At 44.2% G+C, this 17,254-nt stretch overlaps 3 protein-coding genes across 11 annotated transcripts in view; 1 reads left to right on the top strand and 2 right to left on the bottom strand.

Moving 5' to 3' along the window:
* Nucleotides 1-336: 336 nt before the first annotated feature.
* Nucleotides 337-9,709, top strand: smad9 (SMAD family member 9). Of its 5 annotated transcripts, XM_040150555.1 has the most exons (9): nt 3,144-3,282; nt 5,254-5,829; nt 6,243-6,458; nt 6,728-6,985; nt 7,149-7,259; nt 7,607-7,828; nt 8,527-8,783; nt 9,094-9,284; nt 9,556-9,709. In XM_040150555.1, the coding sequence occupies exons 2-8, from the start codon at nt 5,634-5,636 to the stop codon at nt 9,235-9,237; spliced, it is 1,404 nt and encodes a 467-aa protein (XP_040006489.1). In that variant the 5' UTR covers nt 3,144-3,282; nt 5,254-5,633; the 3' UTR covers nt 9,238-9,284; nt 9,556-9,709. The 5 variants fall into 5 exon arrangements, with proteins under 5 accessions (XP_040006488.1, XP_040006489.1, XP_040006485.1 ...); XM_040150554.1 differs by lacking the exon at nt 3,144-3,282 and adding an exon at nt 337-364 and having other exon boundaries at nt 9,094-9,709; XM_040150551.1 differs by having other exon boundaries at nt 9,094-9,709.
* Nucleotides 9,710-9,716: 7 nt separating this feature from the next.
* Nucleotides 9,717-12,266, bottom strand: LOC120802587 (regulatory factor X-associated protein). Its single transcript, XM_040150556.1, has 3 exons — nt 11,844-12,266; nt 11,415-11,525; nt 9,717-10,755 (listed from the first exon to the last, which is right to left on the bottom strand). The coding sequence occupies exons 1-3, from the start codon at nt 12,264-12,266 to the stop codon at nt 10,651-10,653; spliced, it is 639 nt and encodes a 212-aa protein (XP_040006490.1). The 3' UTR covers nt 9,717-10,650.
* Nucleotides 12,267-16,249: 3,983 nt separating this feature from the next.
* dclk1a (doublecortin-like kinase 1a) overlaps nt 16,250-17,254 on the bottom strand; it is a 46,115-nt gene continuing 45,110 nt past the window's right edge. For 2 of the 5 annotated variants that reach the window (XM_040151451.1, XM_040151452.1), the window contains exon 16: nt 16,480-16,537. In XM_040151451.1, the coding sequence (XP_040007385.1) occupies nt 16,480-16,537 (58 nt within the window). The other 3 variants (XM_040151454.1, XM_040151453.1, XM_040151450.1) reach the window with 3 other exon arrangements.

Below are 17,254 nucleotides of genomic sequence, written 5' to 3' on the forward strand. Positions count from 1 at the left end.
TTCTATGGGGGGTGGGGGGTTGCATTATCCTGAGTTTGGCTTTTCCTTGACATGAAAGAGAGTGGAGGAATCCTGGTTACATTATTTACTGCCAAAATTATCCCTCTTCCTGTCTCCTAAGCCTCATGCCAGCCCCGTCGTGTTTTTGCGGTCCCAGTAAATGCTGTTCTTCACAGAGCTGTTGTTTCCTTGTGCAAGCCTGAGGTCTACGGTACGTGCGGATGTCTCTGGGGCACTCCCGGAGCCCCGGGGAGAGCATCCTGTTTGTGCCCCTGCCTGTCCGCCTTCCCTGCCCCGTGCGACCCAGACGAGACACGCGGGCGGTGAATCAGAAGCCGGCTGCGTTTCCTGTGGCAGTGAAAAGGTGATGCCTTAAAAGATTTAGCTAGAGGAGGAACGGATTTCATTGATCCAGGTCTGATTCCTGCCGGTTTTCTGCGGGAACTTGGTTTCACTTTAACTTATATGTGCAGTCAGTGGAATTTGCAGTCAAAGAAAACCCAGTTTTATTGATGGCCATGACCCCTGACAGATTCTGTGCAGGTGAGGTGAACTAAAGCCAAATGAATAAATTTCATTATTAGGCTGATTTCCCACTAAACTTATTTCTAAAGGGTGAAGAGAGAGGAGAAAAAAAAAAACCCCACACACTTAATTTATAGGGTTTATCATTTTGCCCCGGGACCGCCTCGCGGCTTCCCTCAGGGTCCAGACTTTAGAAATCCCTGGCTTTGACAGACCCACCACCTCTTTGGGGCAGATCGGCAGCTTATCCTGGCGGTGCATTTTGATGATCCACCTGGTGGGGTTTGGGAGGGGGGAGGGGGGTGTGTGGGCCAAAAAAAAAAAAAAAAATCACAAGGTTTTAGAGAGGATCCCCAGAGTGGTTTCACTGCGCGTTGGGAGTATTGTTACGTTCCGCAGCAGTTGCTGTAAACTGTGAAAATGTCAAACTTGTAGACTCACTGTCGCCAGCCGGGCTTGCGTCATTAACTGGACCAGTCACTGCACTCCCAATAAAGGATCGTATCCATCCGCAATGAGAGAGACCTCTGTGTGGCTCCCGACAATAGGCCATAAAAACAACTCCGGTTTTTTTTTTTTTTTTTTTAAGAGGGAAGAGAGAAACCCGAAAGAGAAACAAAACACGAGGCCGGATTTCGCAATACGAGTCGATTCGTGGAGGGAGACGGCGGGTAGTCCCTCCACCCAGGCGACTTTCTACTTACACGTCGTTTTAGCCTACAGGTGTAGGCAGTGTGCGCGCGTGAAATACTTATTCAATGGCAGGTTTTTCTAGGTCCCAGTTGGACTTACTGTAGAGCTTCACGCGCTAATATATATAACTATAGATATATTACATAAAACAAGTGATTGATTATGAACCAACTAAGCTTCCAGCTCCGATATTCTAGGCTACACGCCGCCGGCGAACAGTTACAACTTTCTGTCAAACATAACCAATGTAAACGGCTGCATGTCACCTCCATTAACACCGCACTGACATCTGCCACCTTAATCACTATTAATATTATGCCCTCTCTCTCTCTCTCTCTCTCTCTCTCTCTCTATATATATATCGAATAAAAATAAAAATGGGAAAAAAACACCACCACCCACATGTAACTTAAAGAATAAAAAAACCAACACTATCATGCCAGGTCTACAACACTTTCGGGAAGTCAGTCAATTCAATAGAATAGTCTGGAAACAATGGGGAACAGGTGGGATTCTTTTTCCTGCTGGCCTCCGTTAGTTAGAGCCAACTATGCCCTGATTCGGGAGACTGGGCCCGGGCTCAGGTGGCACGCACGCACGCACGCACGCGTACACGTACGCACGCGCGCACGCTGGTGCTGCTGCCGCTGCGGAGCCTGAGTCTGAAATCCCTGAAATCCTGGGAAAGTTCCAGCAGGAGGGGGGGGGGTGGGGTGGGTGGGGGTGTGGGGGGGAGGCGGAGGGATCTAGCATGCAGGCGCTGCGGTTCCAGCCAAGCTGACGCCGCCAAGGCTGTGTGGCGCTCGGCTGGGGCTGCTGGAGGAGTGGAGGCTCCGGGCTCTTCAAACCTGCGTCAACGCGCCCGCAGAGGAGCGGGGCACTCCCGGAAGTCGCTGTGATGGTACCTTCGCAATAAAGGCGGTCGTTCGTAGTCGAGCTACGAGCGAGGCCCGCAGGACAAGGTTTCGGGACAAGGTGTCGGAAGTGCGCCGTCGGAAAAGAAACAATTGCAGTCGGTAATTATACGGTGATTAACTCATAAACATAAATTGATTGTCTAAATCTTCATGTAGCCTTAAGTGGTGCTCTGTAAAGCAAACGACGAGTATTAAATTTGCAAATTACTGTTAATAAATTTAGTTATATTTAAATAATTACTACATTTATAATATACAAGTTTATATATACAAGTTAGAAAACAAAAGTAAAATAAATTTATAAATAACTTTGTGATTCCATTTAAAAGTATTATTCTAAATTAAAAACAGTGTTGATACAGAATTATTATGGAATGGTTATTTTACTCTTTTTACAAATTAATATATTTCATAATTGATATACAAAAATACTAGCAGTAATAACCACATAATTAATATCAAGTTATAGAAATTTTGTTAGGCTAATTATAAATTGTAAATTATTCTGCGGACTCACAACTGTATCATTTCCCCAAAAACGGGAATATCTCTATATTACAGGTTCAAAAATATAGTTTAATTTTATAATTAATATATATATATATATATATATATTTATTGTATTTTTTCTTCATGAAAATATATTTGACCATTACCGTCTTAAATGTAAAGCCAAAGACCAATATAACATCAGTTGAATTCAGAGCCCGCACACTTCTCTTATTGTCCTAGTTGTGATCTTATATATTTCGTGTCACACTAACCTTTTTCTTGTCCCTCTCGTTTTCATGACCATTGAACCGGGCGTCTGTTACTCACGGTCGCCTCCGCTGACACGTCGGACCCCACTTTACTGTTTGTTAACAACGCTTTTATTTCGAAATGAGCAACCGGATGCAATCGTTACCGAGGCTGACTTGACGCTTCAACGCCAACACACACATGCATGCTCGCAGACACGGTCCGCACACACACACACCCACCCACAACACACACACAGACACACACACACACACACACACACACACACACAGAGCCGCACAGACACTCACCTTCGCTGCTTCGGTGTGCTGGCCTGACCTACTACAGACAGGGAAGCCTTCACACGCATATGGCCGTCTGCGGTGCACTTGTTACCACAACAAAGGTGAGGAAATAAACACACTTTCTATATTTCCAGAAATTGTGAATTTATTTCATAGGTTGTCGTGGGCTTGTAGCCATGTTAAATATTTAATATTGTTGTTAAATACTCGTAAAAAAAATGTGCCCACTGGCACTTTTTTTTGAGCAAGTTTTTTGGGATTAAATATAAATATACATAAATATATATATATATATGTAATATAAAACATTATTATTATATACAGAGATAGTTCGGTTTACTAAGTATGATCTTGTACCTAGGTAAAGATCAATAGCCTATATACTGTTTGAGCACGAATAAACAGACCGCTAGGGATTAGGGTTCTCCGTGACACATGCGCTTGATGGGCTGGTTCAAGTTTTGCCTGCGGTGATGTTTATCAAACTGTGATAAGAATGAGTCCGGGTGCCAAGCTTCTGCTCGCACGTTGTACCGTCAAGGTGCGCGCTCGGAGGTGGCCAGGGCAGCGCCCGGATTTAGTAGCGGGCCGAAATGACTGGTCGTAGTAATAGTAAGAGGACCTGGCGTGTTTACTTTTCGTGGGAAGGGGGGTGTCCTGGTGATAAAGCATTAGGTAATTAGCCTATCTGAGCCGGCAGACTGAGTGACGCCAGGCTCCATAAAGCGGCAGCAGCGGCGTCTGCGGACTGATGCCGCATTGAGCTCGTGTGCTCTCGCTGTCATTGTCACTGCCTGTCTGTCTGTCTGCCTGTCTGTCTGTCTGTCCGTCCGTCCACGGGGAACCAGTGTTGGTCGCGGTACCAACAGCAAGCATGGGACGTTTTGTTTTTTTTTACCTGCGTGTGTGTGTGTGTGTGTGTGTTTTTCGAGACCCGTCTCACTGAAAAGTCCTAGATTTAACAATAAACTCTAATCTGCCCCTGTTGTGTATTTCAGAATGATAGAATGACCCAGCCAAAAACTTTGGATAACTGAGCTTCCAGTTCACTTTTGTAAAGTCTTTGCCTGCCAAGATTTTTTTTTCTCTCTCTCTCTCTCTCTCTTTTTTTTTAAAATCTGCATCAGGGGTGCATGCAGAGCAGAACCAGCGGCTATAATTTGACATGCAAGAATGCTTTACAACAGTACTACTAACCAAAAAACATGTTTTTCTGCCACACGGGTCAAATATGATACTCTGTACAGCAGGACGTTCCCCCAAAGGAGGTGAAACAAGTAGATCACCATAAAAACCCACCACTGGGTCTCGTAGTTCACTGTGTGAATATTTGAGAAAAGTCGATTCATCGGTAAGATGGTGCTGCCGGAGTGGTTTGCACTAAAAACGCTCCCGTGGTTATGATTAAGACTCGAGTGGGCATGTACTTCTATACATTTACTATTGGTATTTTGGTCATTCTCAGTAGTTATTCAATGGAGAGAGAGAGACACACACAGAAACAGGGAAGCTCGCTCGCTGGCTCTGTCTGTCTCCCTCCCTCTCTCCCTCTCCCCCTCCTGTCCTGTGATGTGTTCTGGCCAGACAGTATGGCTCCTGGGCGTCAGTGGCATGATCACAGAAGCAGAGGCCAGGAAGGACATTCCTCATTGTTGGTGAATCTAGAATGAGCCAGGCCATCTCGCCCCGCTCGTTCTCGAGCAGTTTGGGTACACGTTTCATTTTCTCCTCAGAGAGAACAACAAGCCGTGTTATTCGGCATGCGGGAGATCAGTTTGATGGAAGTGTGTTCTCTGGAACAGCTGCTGGTACAGCCTCCTTATCACGGAAATCCTTCTCTAATGCCCAGATCGATAAGAATGAGTAGACTTTGGTTATGTGGTGTTCAGTCTTTTGCTTTCACTCTGGCTACAGTCATCACTCCGGACCAGCTTATCACCGTACTCTGGCTTAACTCCCCTACAATTAAATCCCAAGGTCCCTCCTCTACCCAACCTCTGAACTCTTTCTCCGAGCACGCATCGTTTTGAGCGAAATTAGCAGTTAATGCTGTTTCTCACTTCTCCTGCCAGGTGACTGAAACTTGACCCGGATTTCTGGCTGCGGAAGGAGTAACCTTTCCTACGGGAGGCTGCGAATCCAGAGCCGCCGGATCCCTTTCTGTGCCAACCCGGAGAGGAGATTTAGGGTTTGTGCTGCACTGGCGGGAGTCCAGCTCCTCCACCAGCACTGCTCGGAAGTCACAGCGGAATACAAAAAACAGCTTCTGTTTACACAGACTCATCACGCTACCTCCTTTTATCCTTACCTCTCTGTTTCTTTCCTGTCCTGGCTACTCATTTGCCTCCTCACTGCTGTCCTCAAGGGAACGTTTATCCCTTTAACATCACCTCATCAGCTCATCGCGCCCCCGCCCTCTCCCCACTCCCCCCCCAGTTTTATTCAACTCGTAATGAACTCCTCAACATCCATTACATCCCTATTCTCCTTCACCAGCCCGGCGGTGAAGCGCCTGCTCGGCTGGAAACAAGGGGATGAGGAGGAGAAGTGGGCAGAAAAGGCTGTGGACTCTCTAGTGAAGAAACTAAAGAAGAAGAAGGGGGCGATGGAGGAGTTAGAGAGGGCCCTCAGCTGCCCCGGGCAGCCCAGTGAGTATCGCAGTGTCCAACATACATACAGTAGTAGTCGAGTACAGTGGGTTCCCATGCCGAGTGTCAGTTGTTTTTTGACTTTACTTGTTTCTTGTGAAAACCTGATACTTTACTTTTCTAGATCTCTAAAAATTATTGAAATGAAACTGATAGAGAGGGAAAAATCCCTCTTTGGCGCGCAAGTAATGCTTAATTTTATGGGTCATAAGGTAAAAAAGGTTTGGAGCCACTGGTCTAGTCAGTAAAGGGGCCGTGTTGGCCCACAGGTTTGACTTGCAACTGATGCCTTTTGTCAGTGTGCTCTTGCGCCAGACCCAGAAACCTGCGCTGCTACCATTTAGAAACAGCACTGGAAACATTGCGTCAAGCTGTATTGAGGTCTCTGTGCCGTTTCATTTTTAATCCTTCAGGCAAGTGTGTGACGATTCCTCGGTCGCTGGATGGGAGGCTGCAGGTGTCCCACAGGAAGGGTCTGCCCCACGTCATCTACTGCAGGGTGTGGCGCTGGCCCGACCTGCAGTCCCACCACGAGCTGAAAGCCCTGGAGTGCTGCGAGTTCCCCTTTGGCTCCAAGCAGAAGGACATCTGTGTCAACCCCTACCACTACAGGCGTGTGGAGACTCCAGGTACACTCATTAGCAGAGACTAGCTTCAAAATTAGCTCAACAAAATAAGGCCATTGTTATATTTTAATATTGTAACAATAAAGCTTTTATGGGTTCCCATGTACAGGCAGGACATCTAATCCAATACAGTGTTCCCGAGCCAAAAGGATTTGCAGTAATATAATCTTTTATAACAACATCTGGCTCTTGCTCTGTCTCTGTTTCTTTTTTTTTTTTTTTCTTTGGCTCCCTCTCTACCTTCTTCTCTCCTTTCTCTCGTCTCCACTCAGTGCTGCCACCAGTTCTGGTCCCACGCCACAGCGAGTTCAACCCCCAACACAGTTTACTGGCGAAGTTCAGGAACACCTCTCTGCACAACGAGCCTCTGATGCCGCAGAACGCCACTTACCCGGACTCCTTCCCTCCGCTGCCCTGCTCGTCCTTCTCCGCCTCCCCCTCCTCCTCCCTCGCCCAGTCTCCCACCTCACAGAGTTACCCCAACTCCCCCAACAGCTCCGCAGAGCCTGGCAGTCCGTACCACATTGCAGGTAGGAATCAAAACAAGCAAACGTTACAGTCTACGTGAAATACTCAAACATCCGTCACGCAAACAGGCTGCAGTTTTGCCGTGGCTGTAGCAGATTCTGACTTGATGCATCCGTCGGTTTTCCCATTTATCCTCTTCCTGTGGTTTTCGTCGCGCTTTTCCAGCTGAGACTCCCCCACCTCCGTACAGCATGATGGAGACGAGCCCTCAAGAGGATGTGAAGCCCAGCAACTCCACGGGAACCACTAAACTTACGTTTTCCGCTCCGCACACAGGTAACGTCAGTTCCAGCGAGATATACAGGTAGTAGAAATGCATACAATATAAGTAGTATCTATGTATAATAAGCAATAAGCAATATATAACACGAGATGATAGAAATGTGTCTACCAATGGAGATGTTGTTATACTGTTCAAATTGAGGCATCTATGGTTTCGTATCCTTCATTTCTCTGGTTGTATAAGCCACCGCAGGTCAAGTTGCAAATCAGTGGGCAGGATGCTTTGTGATAGACTTTTATATCTGTGTGATAAAGTATCTACAGATAAATCTAACACAGGGTAGAATATTTTCTCCACAATCCCCAGCTCCAAGTCAACTTTCCCTCACGTTCCTGTTTAGATCTGCGGCCCGTTTGCTACGAGGAACCAGAGTACTGGTGCTCCATAGCCTACTACGAGCTCAACAACCGGGTGGGGGAGACTTTCCACGCGTCGTCCCGCAGCGTCCTGGTGGACGGCTTCACGGACCCGTCCAACAACAAGAACCGCTTCTGCCTCGGCCTGCTGTCCAATGTCAACCGCAACTCCACCATCGAACACACTCGCAGGCACATAGGCAAAGGTAAGCAGGACGGCTCGTGCAGGTAATTCATATCAGAACACGCTCTTTTGCCTGATTTCTCAATGGTTTTTCTTTTTTTTTTTGTGCACTGTACCCAACATACATTAGGTCAGAGCAAGAACTGAAGTGCAGCTTATTTGCAAAAATATGGTCCATACGCTTATTTTTTTTATAGATGCCCATTTGTCTTTTTTTTTTTAAACAAAAATATCACTCAGCTTGTCTCCTTGTGCTGAATCCTCCGGGCAAAATGTTTTTTTTTTTTTTTTCCCTCGTGGTAAAAGAGTTGAGAAAGCCTGCCTTTGTTGGACAGACATCGAGAGCCTCTGTGGGTTACAGTAAACTGTGTGGATGTGTGGTTTTGAATGATAGGGGTGACACAAAGGGTTGAGGGAAGTTCGTGCCCGATTTCACAGACAGTACTGACACTACTCAGACATTACTCATTTACAAGCGTAGATGCCCTTTTGGGTTTTCTCCTCTGGCCGAATATGAGAAAAACACAGCCTTTTCAGTTTGTATACAATTAAGTTGCTGAATACGGATATCTTTGATTATGTGTTTGCTGTGCTTGTTTTATTGGATACGAGTTTTTGTCATCGCTGTAGATGGACATAGGCTGTTTTTTTTTTTTTTTTTTGTGCAAAGCTCCACACATTCAAGTTGTCAACTCCCTTTTCTCCTCCGCTGCTTCTCAGGTTTACACCTGTACTATGTCGGTGGCGAGGTGTACGCCGAGTGTCTGAGTGACAGCAGTATCTTCGTCCAGAGTCGCAACTGCAATTTCCAGCACGGCTTCCACGCCACCACCGTGTGCAAGATCCCCAGCGGCTGCAGCCTCAAGATCTTTAACAACCAGCTGTTTGCTCAACTCCTCGCCCAATCGGTCAACCACGGCTTTGAGGTCGTCTATGAGCTCACTAAGATGTGCACCATCCGAATGAGCTTTGTCAAGGTACTGAGCTTTGTTGGAAAATTAAACATTGGGAGATATGCGACATGTAGAGACAGAAATGTAGATGGTGATCGTCCTTCTGCCCACATTTCTACTTGAAACCTGTATGGTTTAATAAGAAGGGGTTGGCTATCGACTCAAGAGATTCTCACTATAACTTAATATGCTGTTCTTTTGAACCTTAACTCCCGTTGAGCAGGTCAAATCCCAATGTGCACAAGGTGGGATGACACGTTGCCCATTAATTTTAATAGTTAACTGAACTGCCATCATGCACAGCTGAGATTTATTGTTGTGTCCTCCTCCTCAGGGCTGGGGTGCTGAGTATCACCGTCAAGATGTGACCAGCACCCCCTGCTGGATCGAGGTACACCTGCATGGGCCCCTGCAGTGGCTGGACAAGGTCCTCACTCAGATGGGCTCCCCGCACAACCCTATTTCTTCAGTGTCGTAACGGGAACGCGCACACTTTTTAGTGTGTGCTCTCGGTCCTTCACACAGGTAGTCGTAGATTCTGTATGCTCTTCTATGTCCAGGTTTTCTGTCCTATGGTCCCTCCCTTTGACATCTCACAGTAAATGGCCAAAATATCTGTCGCGGCTTTGTCACACCATTCAGCACAACTGAGACACGTATAACTGAAATTCATTTAGCTAATTTAAGTCTCATGTAGGTAAATGATCGAGTGTTCTTTCATTTCATTATGATAAAGCATTTACCTTCACTCTCTCTCTCTCCCCATTTCAATTGGGACATGGTAACTGCACTCCAGGACAAGAAAAAATGGGATATATTTGTAGGTACTCAGACTTGTGTTATATGTTATAAATGTTATTACAGTAGTATGTATTGTATTTCCAAGTGTTGACTAATGTTTGACTTCATGTAGTGGTTGCTTTTTCCTCATTCCATTAAAGTTGTTCTTTCTTAAAGAATCTTTTTTTTTGTTTTGTTTTTTTAAGATTTGAATTTTTTTCTCATGTTAATGAACAAAGCATCACATTGCAATATAAACAGTGAGAAATTTCTCAGTTCCCATCACAATTTTAGTCTCATCTTCGCAGCAGGGGATAGACACTTCAGTTTAAAAACACAGGAAAAAACACACAGTGGACGTCTTCCCCCTGCCACTTTTCAACACAAAAACAGAGCTAACATGACCAATACACATCCAACCAAACTTCCTTTGTGTTTCTTCTTTGTATACAGTTAGAATTTACTGTTTGAGCAACAGTTTTCAGATAAACAGGGATATAAAATTTTGTCCTGAAAGCCACCGCTTGACAGAAACGAGGCTACAGACATGCATTACATAAAACTGATTGTCACACATAACAAAACCTCATGTTCAGGAGAAAACACAAATAAACACAGTGAAAATTCATTCCTCAAGAGAAAACAGCCTGAAAAGTGATACACACGACACTAAACCAAAGAAGGTAATCTTGAATTTTTCTCAGCAACGGAAAAGACAGGAGGATCAAATGGAGCTCATGATTATTAACTACTGAACAACTTTGATGGACAATTATAATCCTTCATTATTAGGAAAGGAAAGATAACTCACAGAGTGGGAATTGATGGTGTAACTAAAATGTAACTTAATAAGTAATTGTGAGAAGAAATGTCTTGTATTTAGGAAATTATATTCCCCAAACAGATCCAGACATTGTTTGATCACATGGTCAGCCTGCCTTTGGGGCGATCTAGATCAGTTTACCTAGTTCAGTCCGCCTGTCTCACCGCGCGTTGAGTCTGTCTGGCGGGCAGGGAAGTTCATGTTAACAGTGTATGGTTGTTATCTAATTAAGTGTCAGTGCTCACGATAAATCAAAAATAGTAGGGTGAAAAGTTGACAGGGCCGGTGTCAGCAACCCTGGAACTGCTGCTGTGATTGGCTGCGGCTCTGTGTGGCCAGGAGCTGCTGCTGCTGTTGCAGGAAACTGATCACCTCTGGACTCCTGAGCAGTGACTGAAGGGCATACACAAACACACACACACACACACACATTCAAATTTCAGTGCAAAGCGCAACAATGAATATTAATATAGATCCAAAGCTTTCTTGTCTTTTTCTGCCGTTGTAGGGAAGAGAAGGTCTTGTGCCAGACTTTCTCTGTACGTTAAAAATTGATGCCTCCCAGTGTGGGTGGAAGGGCACAAGAAACATAATGGCTGTCAAACCTGTTCACTTGGATACTTAGCAGATGTGTACAAGTAATTTGGATAAAGTGTTTAGCCATGCTCTACATGCTCTAGTCTTGCTGCTGAGAGTCTTCGAAAAAAGACAGATACAAGAGAGAGAATAGGGACAGTCATGCACACATGGGTGACATATTAGGAAACACCTGAATAAATGAGGAGGAAAGATAAGAAATGCAAATGCTTTCTTAGATGTAGGGGGCATTTTTTATGGCATGACTGGGTCAAGTCCTTTAAAGGAAAGGGTCACAGAATAGTTCCAGGAGTATGAAAATTAGGTGAATCATATGGAAAGCAACGTAAACTGTTCTGGAGGCTCGTGGGGGCCCCTTTCAAAGACGCTTTATGCTGTTTTTCTTTCCTTTAATTTGTCACCCTTGTGTAGTAGCACTAAGGCACTGTCAATCAATCTGAAAAACTGTGACTTGCCAGTCTCTTCTGGTTGAGGACCTGCTCTATCAGGGAGGGTCTGGCTGGCCGGTCCCCCATGGCACCAAGACGCTGTTTGTTCACAGACACAGGGCGCTCCTCTGAGTTTTCCTGATTACAACGAAAAAGAAAAAAAAAGACACATACATGGAGTAAACTTGGGGAAGCTCTGTGTTTTTATTGTGATTCAGTAAAGTCTGGAAAAACGGAGCCAGGGAACCACATTCGCATATGAGCTCAGCCCTGGTAGTGTCAACTGCGTTGAAAGTTGAGGTTACACCTCCTAAATTTCCTTTCTCCTCCAGTCATTTGTCACGGTTTGAAATAAAAAATCTGCTCAAGGGTGTGTATGGGATGTCTCCACCACATCGTGATGGGTTCAAATGGAAAGCATTTAGCTAGGAAAGTATACGTGAAGCTTAATCTTACATCAAGTTTGCCACTGGACATGGCCTGATCACTCTTCTTCTTCTTGTACTTGTCTTTGTACATCTTGTTTCGGTGTTTTTTGCACATCCACGGTTTCCTCTGCTTGGCAACCTGCGTCGTGGTCTCCGTGCACCCCTCGTAGGTGCACTGCTTCGGAGCGTTGTCGCCCTCCGAGGTCTCCTCGTCGTTGAGCTCCTCCGGGCTCGCGGCGCTGTCTCTGGGATCCGAGGTGTCCAAAACGTCGCTCTCCTCGTCCGGATCATCCATGTCGTAGGAGGAGACGTTGTTCTCTGGTTCGTGCGGCGTTATCACATTTCTACTGTCGACCACCCCGCTCTTACTCACGTAGTACCGCTGCCCGTCTTTCGTGAGCAGGAGAGTGGAGTCTTTGTTTGCCGATGCCGAGTTGTCATCCTCGCTCATGACTGCGGTGTACAAAACAGCTAGTTAGCTAACCACCATCCCCCTTGCAGTCAACTCACGTTAGCTAATACAGCTTTCTATTGACATGTCCCCACCCAGGACCCTACAATAGTCCGCGTTTAGCTGCTCTGTGAAGGCTGTATGTTATAAATACACAACGACGGGTGGGAGGGGGTAGGGGTGGAGGGTCGGGGGTAAATTTTATGATTGCTAACCGCCTGCCGTGATACTTCCACGGGGTTACTGCTCTCGCTGCATTTCGATAACAACCGATTTTTCTTCTTCGCTGCTTTGGTTCCGTGTGTTAGACTGGCCCCTGGTGGTCAAACCAAAAAAAATGCATGCTCTAACGCTCGACTAAGAGCAGCAACATCCAACTATAAAATATTCCATAACAAGTAAGTAACAAGTCTTGCGTTCATAATGTGACTTCAGCAAAAGAGCGAAAAAGTAATACAAAAGCATTAGCAACCAAATCAAAAGTAAAAGTACTCATAGGCGACAGAATGGCCCCTTTCATAGTGTTATGCAATTGATTATTTCACTTATACATTGAAGTACTTTTTCATGTTTTTTCTAAAGTTTTAGTTAGTTCAGGTGGAGGAAATTTTGACTATATATACTACTGAGTAGTTTAATCCATCATAATATATATATATATATATATTTATATATATATATATATATATAAATGAGCTGGTCATGTGTTTTGTATGTATAAATCTGTATCTTTAAAGTTACTAGTAGCTGTAGTTGTCAGACAAATGCAGGGGTGTGAAAAGCACAATATTTCCCTCTGAAATGTAGTGGAGTAGAAGTACACATCAGCTTAAAATGGTAAAGAAAGTAAAGTGCAAGTACCTCAAAATTCAACTTAAGTACTACGAAGTGCTTGAGTATGTACTCGGTTACATTCCACCACTAATTTAAAAATACACAATTTACAACCTGAAAGGAGAAATTATGCATGCATCACTGTATTGATGAGTTTTAATTACTCCTATTATAACCCAAATAATCAATACCAAGCTCGGCTGTTGTTTAATGGTTATTCGGGCAGTGGTCACCACTGGAAGGACGACACTAAATTGACTGAATGCATTTTCAAAGATCTGAAAAGTTTAACATTTGAGAAAGCTGGAAGTTTTGAAAGGTGAGCAGTTTTTTTCTTTACCGTCACAGAAAGTGTTCAGATCTGCAATGCCTCCACTTGGTCTGGTGTTCCCGAAGGTAAGAAATAGAAACAAACTGTCAAATTCGGGGAATGTGGCTGGCGAGATTTACACCGGAAGTCACAGAGACAACTTTCTGAATCTTCGGTCTGTAAGAGGCAGAAAACCGTGACACACACAGAGATGAGTTCCTCATATTCTTTTTTCATTTGACTTTCAAGCTTTTTCATTTAACTTTCAAGATTTTGTATTTCCTAATACACCCATGGGGATCCCGAAAACAAATTTCCATGAATAACTGGGCCCGATAAAGTTCCTTCTACTCTACCATCCCACCCGTATGCTGAGTACCTGCTGTGTCAAGTACAGAAAATGTTGGATCCCACATCTCAGGCCACAACTGTTGTGGGATTCATAACAATATATCAAGTACCCCTCTAGTCAAGTGCCACCCCAGCAGATAACAGTTAACATTAGCAATAGGATTGTGTACTGAACATCTGGCAAGTAAATCCCAGTCATACAGCAAGAGGACTTGCAAAGCCACTGAACTCTTACAACAACTAAACACAAAAGACACCAACAATTTGTTTTTGAAACATATTTTAATTACTACTATTATTATTGATAGACCATTGTTGAACAGAGGTACAGGTATTGGTATTGCAACAGATTGCAATAATGTGGTGCAGCTGTGGGAGCACTTTGGTAAACCACATGTGCCTAGGTGCTGGAGAGGGTGTATTTCGACAGCACAACAAATTCGCACTGATTCGGTCAATGTGGCGGCACATTGTTTGTACTGTATATGTGGGGATGATGGGAATAAATACAGAAATTTACAGACAAGTGTTACGACTGCAGGGAGATCATCTGCAAAAACCGAAATCGCTCTGCATTTCTCTCAGTCCCCCTGGCTTCTCCTGTCGTTGATCTCACATCACTGACTGGAAATCCCTTTGGCGGTTGCTTTTGCAGAGGAAGTGACATCATTCCCAGGGTCTGACAAGAGGCAGAGATGGTGGTCTCGTTTTCTTCTTGTCTATGTAGATTCACCTAAGTGGTACAATGTCAGGTCGAAACAGCCGTCTTCAAATCCACTGTATTGTTTCACTTCTACCTGATGATCTCCTCTAGATTATTTTTCTCTTTTGCTGACTGACTGATACACATGTATGACTGATTGTTTTTTTTGTTTTTTTTACAGTTCTCATAGACTTACTACTAGTAAAGAAATATACTGTATCGTGAACTATCAAAATAAATAAAATTATGTTATTTACATAACATATAAACAAAACTTCATCACTAAACTGTTTTATTTTTATAAGAATAGGCTACTGTATGTTTGTCATGCTTTCATCTGAGTAAATGAAGCCATGAATGAGGTTGTAGAGAGCTGAAATAAATCCTTCTAACTCTACGGCTTTCCAGGGGTGCTGCTGGTTCTCCGGCATCCATGCTGACTTTCTCTCAGACCTGTTTGACTGCACCTGCACTGCAGTGCTTTGTGGCACTGCAGGCAGCCCTCATAAACTGTTAAACGTATGCATTTCCCACCTAAAACATTCCTCCAAACCCACGCCAGTGGTCCGAACGGGTTGCAACAGTTACACTTTTCTTTACTGCTCGAATACGGGGATGAAATTTGCCTTCAGGGTTGAGGAAAATGTAAACAAGGCTTCACGTGTGTGCGTGAGCATCACAAAATAACGAGATTAATATGATATCAATGCAGAATGATTGTGAGAATGTGTGCGTCGAGGAAAAATTGTTCATAGGTTGAGTTTGCTACACAAGTACCCGAATGCTGCTGAATGTTGTGTATCAGGATGTTACGAATGAAGTAGTTAAAATTACAAGGAGCAATCCAATGCACCATTATTGTCTTAATAGCAGTCCGTGTAAAATGTAAACTGTAGTACTGCAATCCAACATTACAGGAAGGCAACGCCAATACTGTGTTTAGCACAGAATTATAGCCCGAGTGCTGTCTTTGATCTGTTTCTGTCTTTTATCTTTTTTTTCTGTGAAACCTGTTTTTAACACATTTTATAAGAAAAAAGTCCTTTCTCTACATACCTTACCTCTCATTTTCCAACATTACGCTGTTCATCAAGTCTACGGTCGCCTACTTCGCAATTTCTGAGCTCTACTTCAACACACTTTTTCCATTGTTTTCATTCCACCAAGCTCTTTAGGACAAGTCAACAAAAACTTATCCTTTTTGAAAAGGGGGGGATACATATAAAAAAAAAATGCAGTGAATAAAGAATGGATAAATAAGGTTCAATAAAACATGAACATTGGTCCATATTCTCATATTGCCTTGTTGAGCTGCTCCACCATAAGGAAGTTTCCATGTTGAGCCCGGATCATCACTGAAGGGTAAACAATATACTGTCGCCCTTTCTTGCTCCTTGAGCCCTGTAACATGTGCTCAGATGAGAGAATGTTAAAAATAAATAAAAGTCTTTCACCTCATTCTGCCACTTCCCTCTTCCTCATGATCCCTGTTTCTTGTTGCCTCTTTAGTCTTTCTCTACCATCTTTTTCCTCTGTCTACCCTTTGATCGATCTCTCTTCCCGGTTTGGAAAGATGGATTCAGGGAAGATAAAAGCTCTCTCTGATCATTTTTTGTTTTTCCCTCCATAGTTTTCCTCCTATTCATCCCCAGCCTTAGATGAGAGAGTGTGGGAAAGCCGGAATCTCCTCTTCCTCCTCCTCCATATAGAGGGAGGAGCTGGATGAGGATTTTCTCTCCTTGCTTCCTCCTCCTCCTCCTCCCCCTCCTCCCCTCCGCCTCCTCTCTAGAAGGGCGAGTTGGGGGAGCAGACGGTGCTGGCTGAGCTGATGGAGATGTCATCAGAGTCAGATGGGAGGCTGGGGTTCGGGGAAGGGTCAGGGCAAGTGTCAGGGGTCAGAGAGGGAGGGGCCACGGGCAGGCCGGGGAGGCAACTGGGAGGCTCCGCCCGTACTGTTTTTGTCGTTGATGTTGTTACTGTTGTCACCGTCGGCGTCATCTGCAGAGGCAGTTGCTTCACATCCGGGTGGCGTCCTCGTCTGAGAACCTGCCCCTCCTTATCAAGAGGGGTGGCCTAAATGAGGGAGGAACAGCAGAAGATTGTGATTAGATCCCCTGGTGCAGGGTTCCCGTAGCACAGGGGATAATCTAGTGTGGAGGACCAGGAGAGCCTTGCATGTGTTCATTGAGTTATTAACTGAGAGAAGAGGAATTAACAAAAAATTAATACAAGGTTTATAAACAACCTCTCAGTGAAGAGATCAATGAGAATATATTTATCCACACCTAAATTAAAAGTGGAATAAATCAATTAAATAAGTCAGTTTTATTTCTAATTCTATTCTTTTGTTACTGCATTCACGTTTCCATTTCCTGATTTTGCTATCATTTTCGTGGGATTGAGAGGTGTTTTTTTGTTTTGAGTTTTTTGTTTGCTCAAAAGAAGAAATGACACATTCTGTTTTGCGGATATGAAAAGTTAAATTCCACAACCAATAAAAAAACGCATAATTGCTCAGTTCATTACACTGTCTGGTATGACCAGCGCCTTATAACGGCTAACGTTTGCAAACTTTAGACAGATATTGCTGTGTATCTGACACTACCGAGAGTCACTTCACTTACATTATTTCCTGTCTCTGTTGCTTTTTTTGCTTGGATCCTAACTCAAGGGAACCTTGGGAAATGGAGGAAAATCCAATGCGCTGCTATGCTGTAACTGCTAGATGCCGCAGTTGCCACTGTCCAGCAAAAGTTAAATAGTTTCAGTTCAAGTAAAACTTGCAACTCA

The sequence above is a fragment of the Xiphias gladius genome, chromosome 17 (assembly GCF_016859285.1).
Source record: "Xiphias gladius isolate SHS-SW01 ecotype Sanya breed wild chromosome 17, ASM1685928v1, whole genome shotgun sequence".
Lineage (NCBI taxonomy): Eukaryota > Metazoa > Chordata > Actinopteri > Istiophoriformes > Xiphiidae > Xiphias > Xiphias gladius.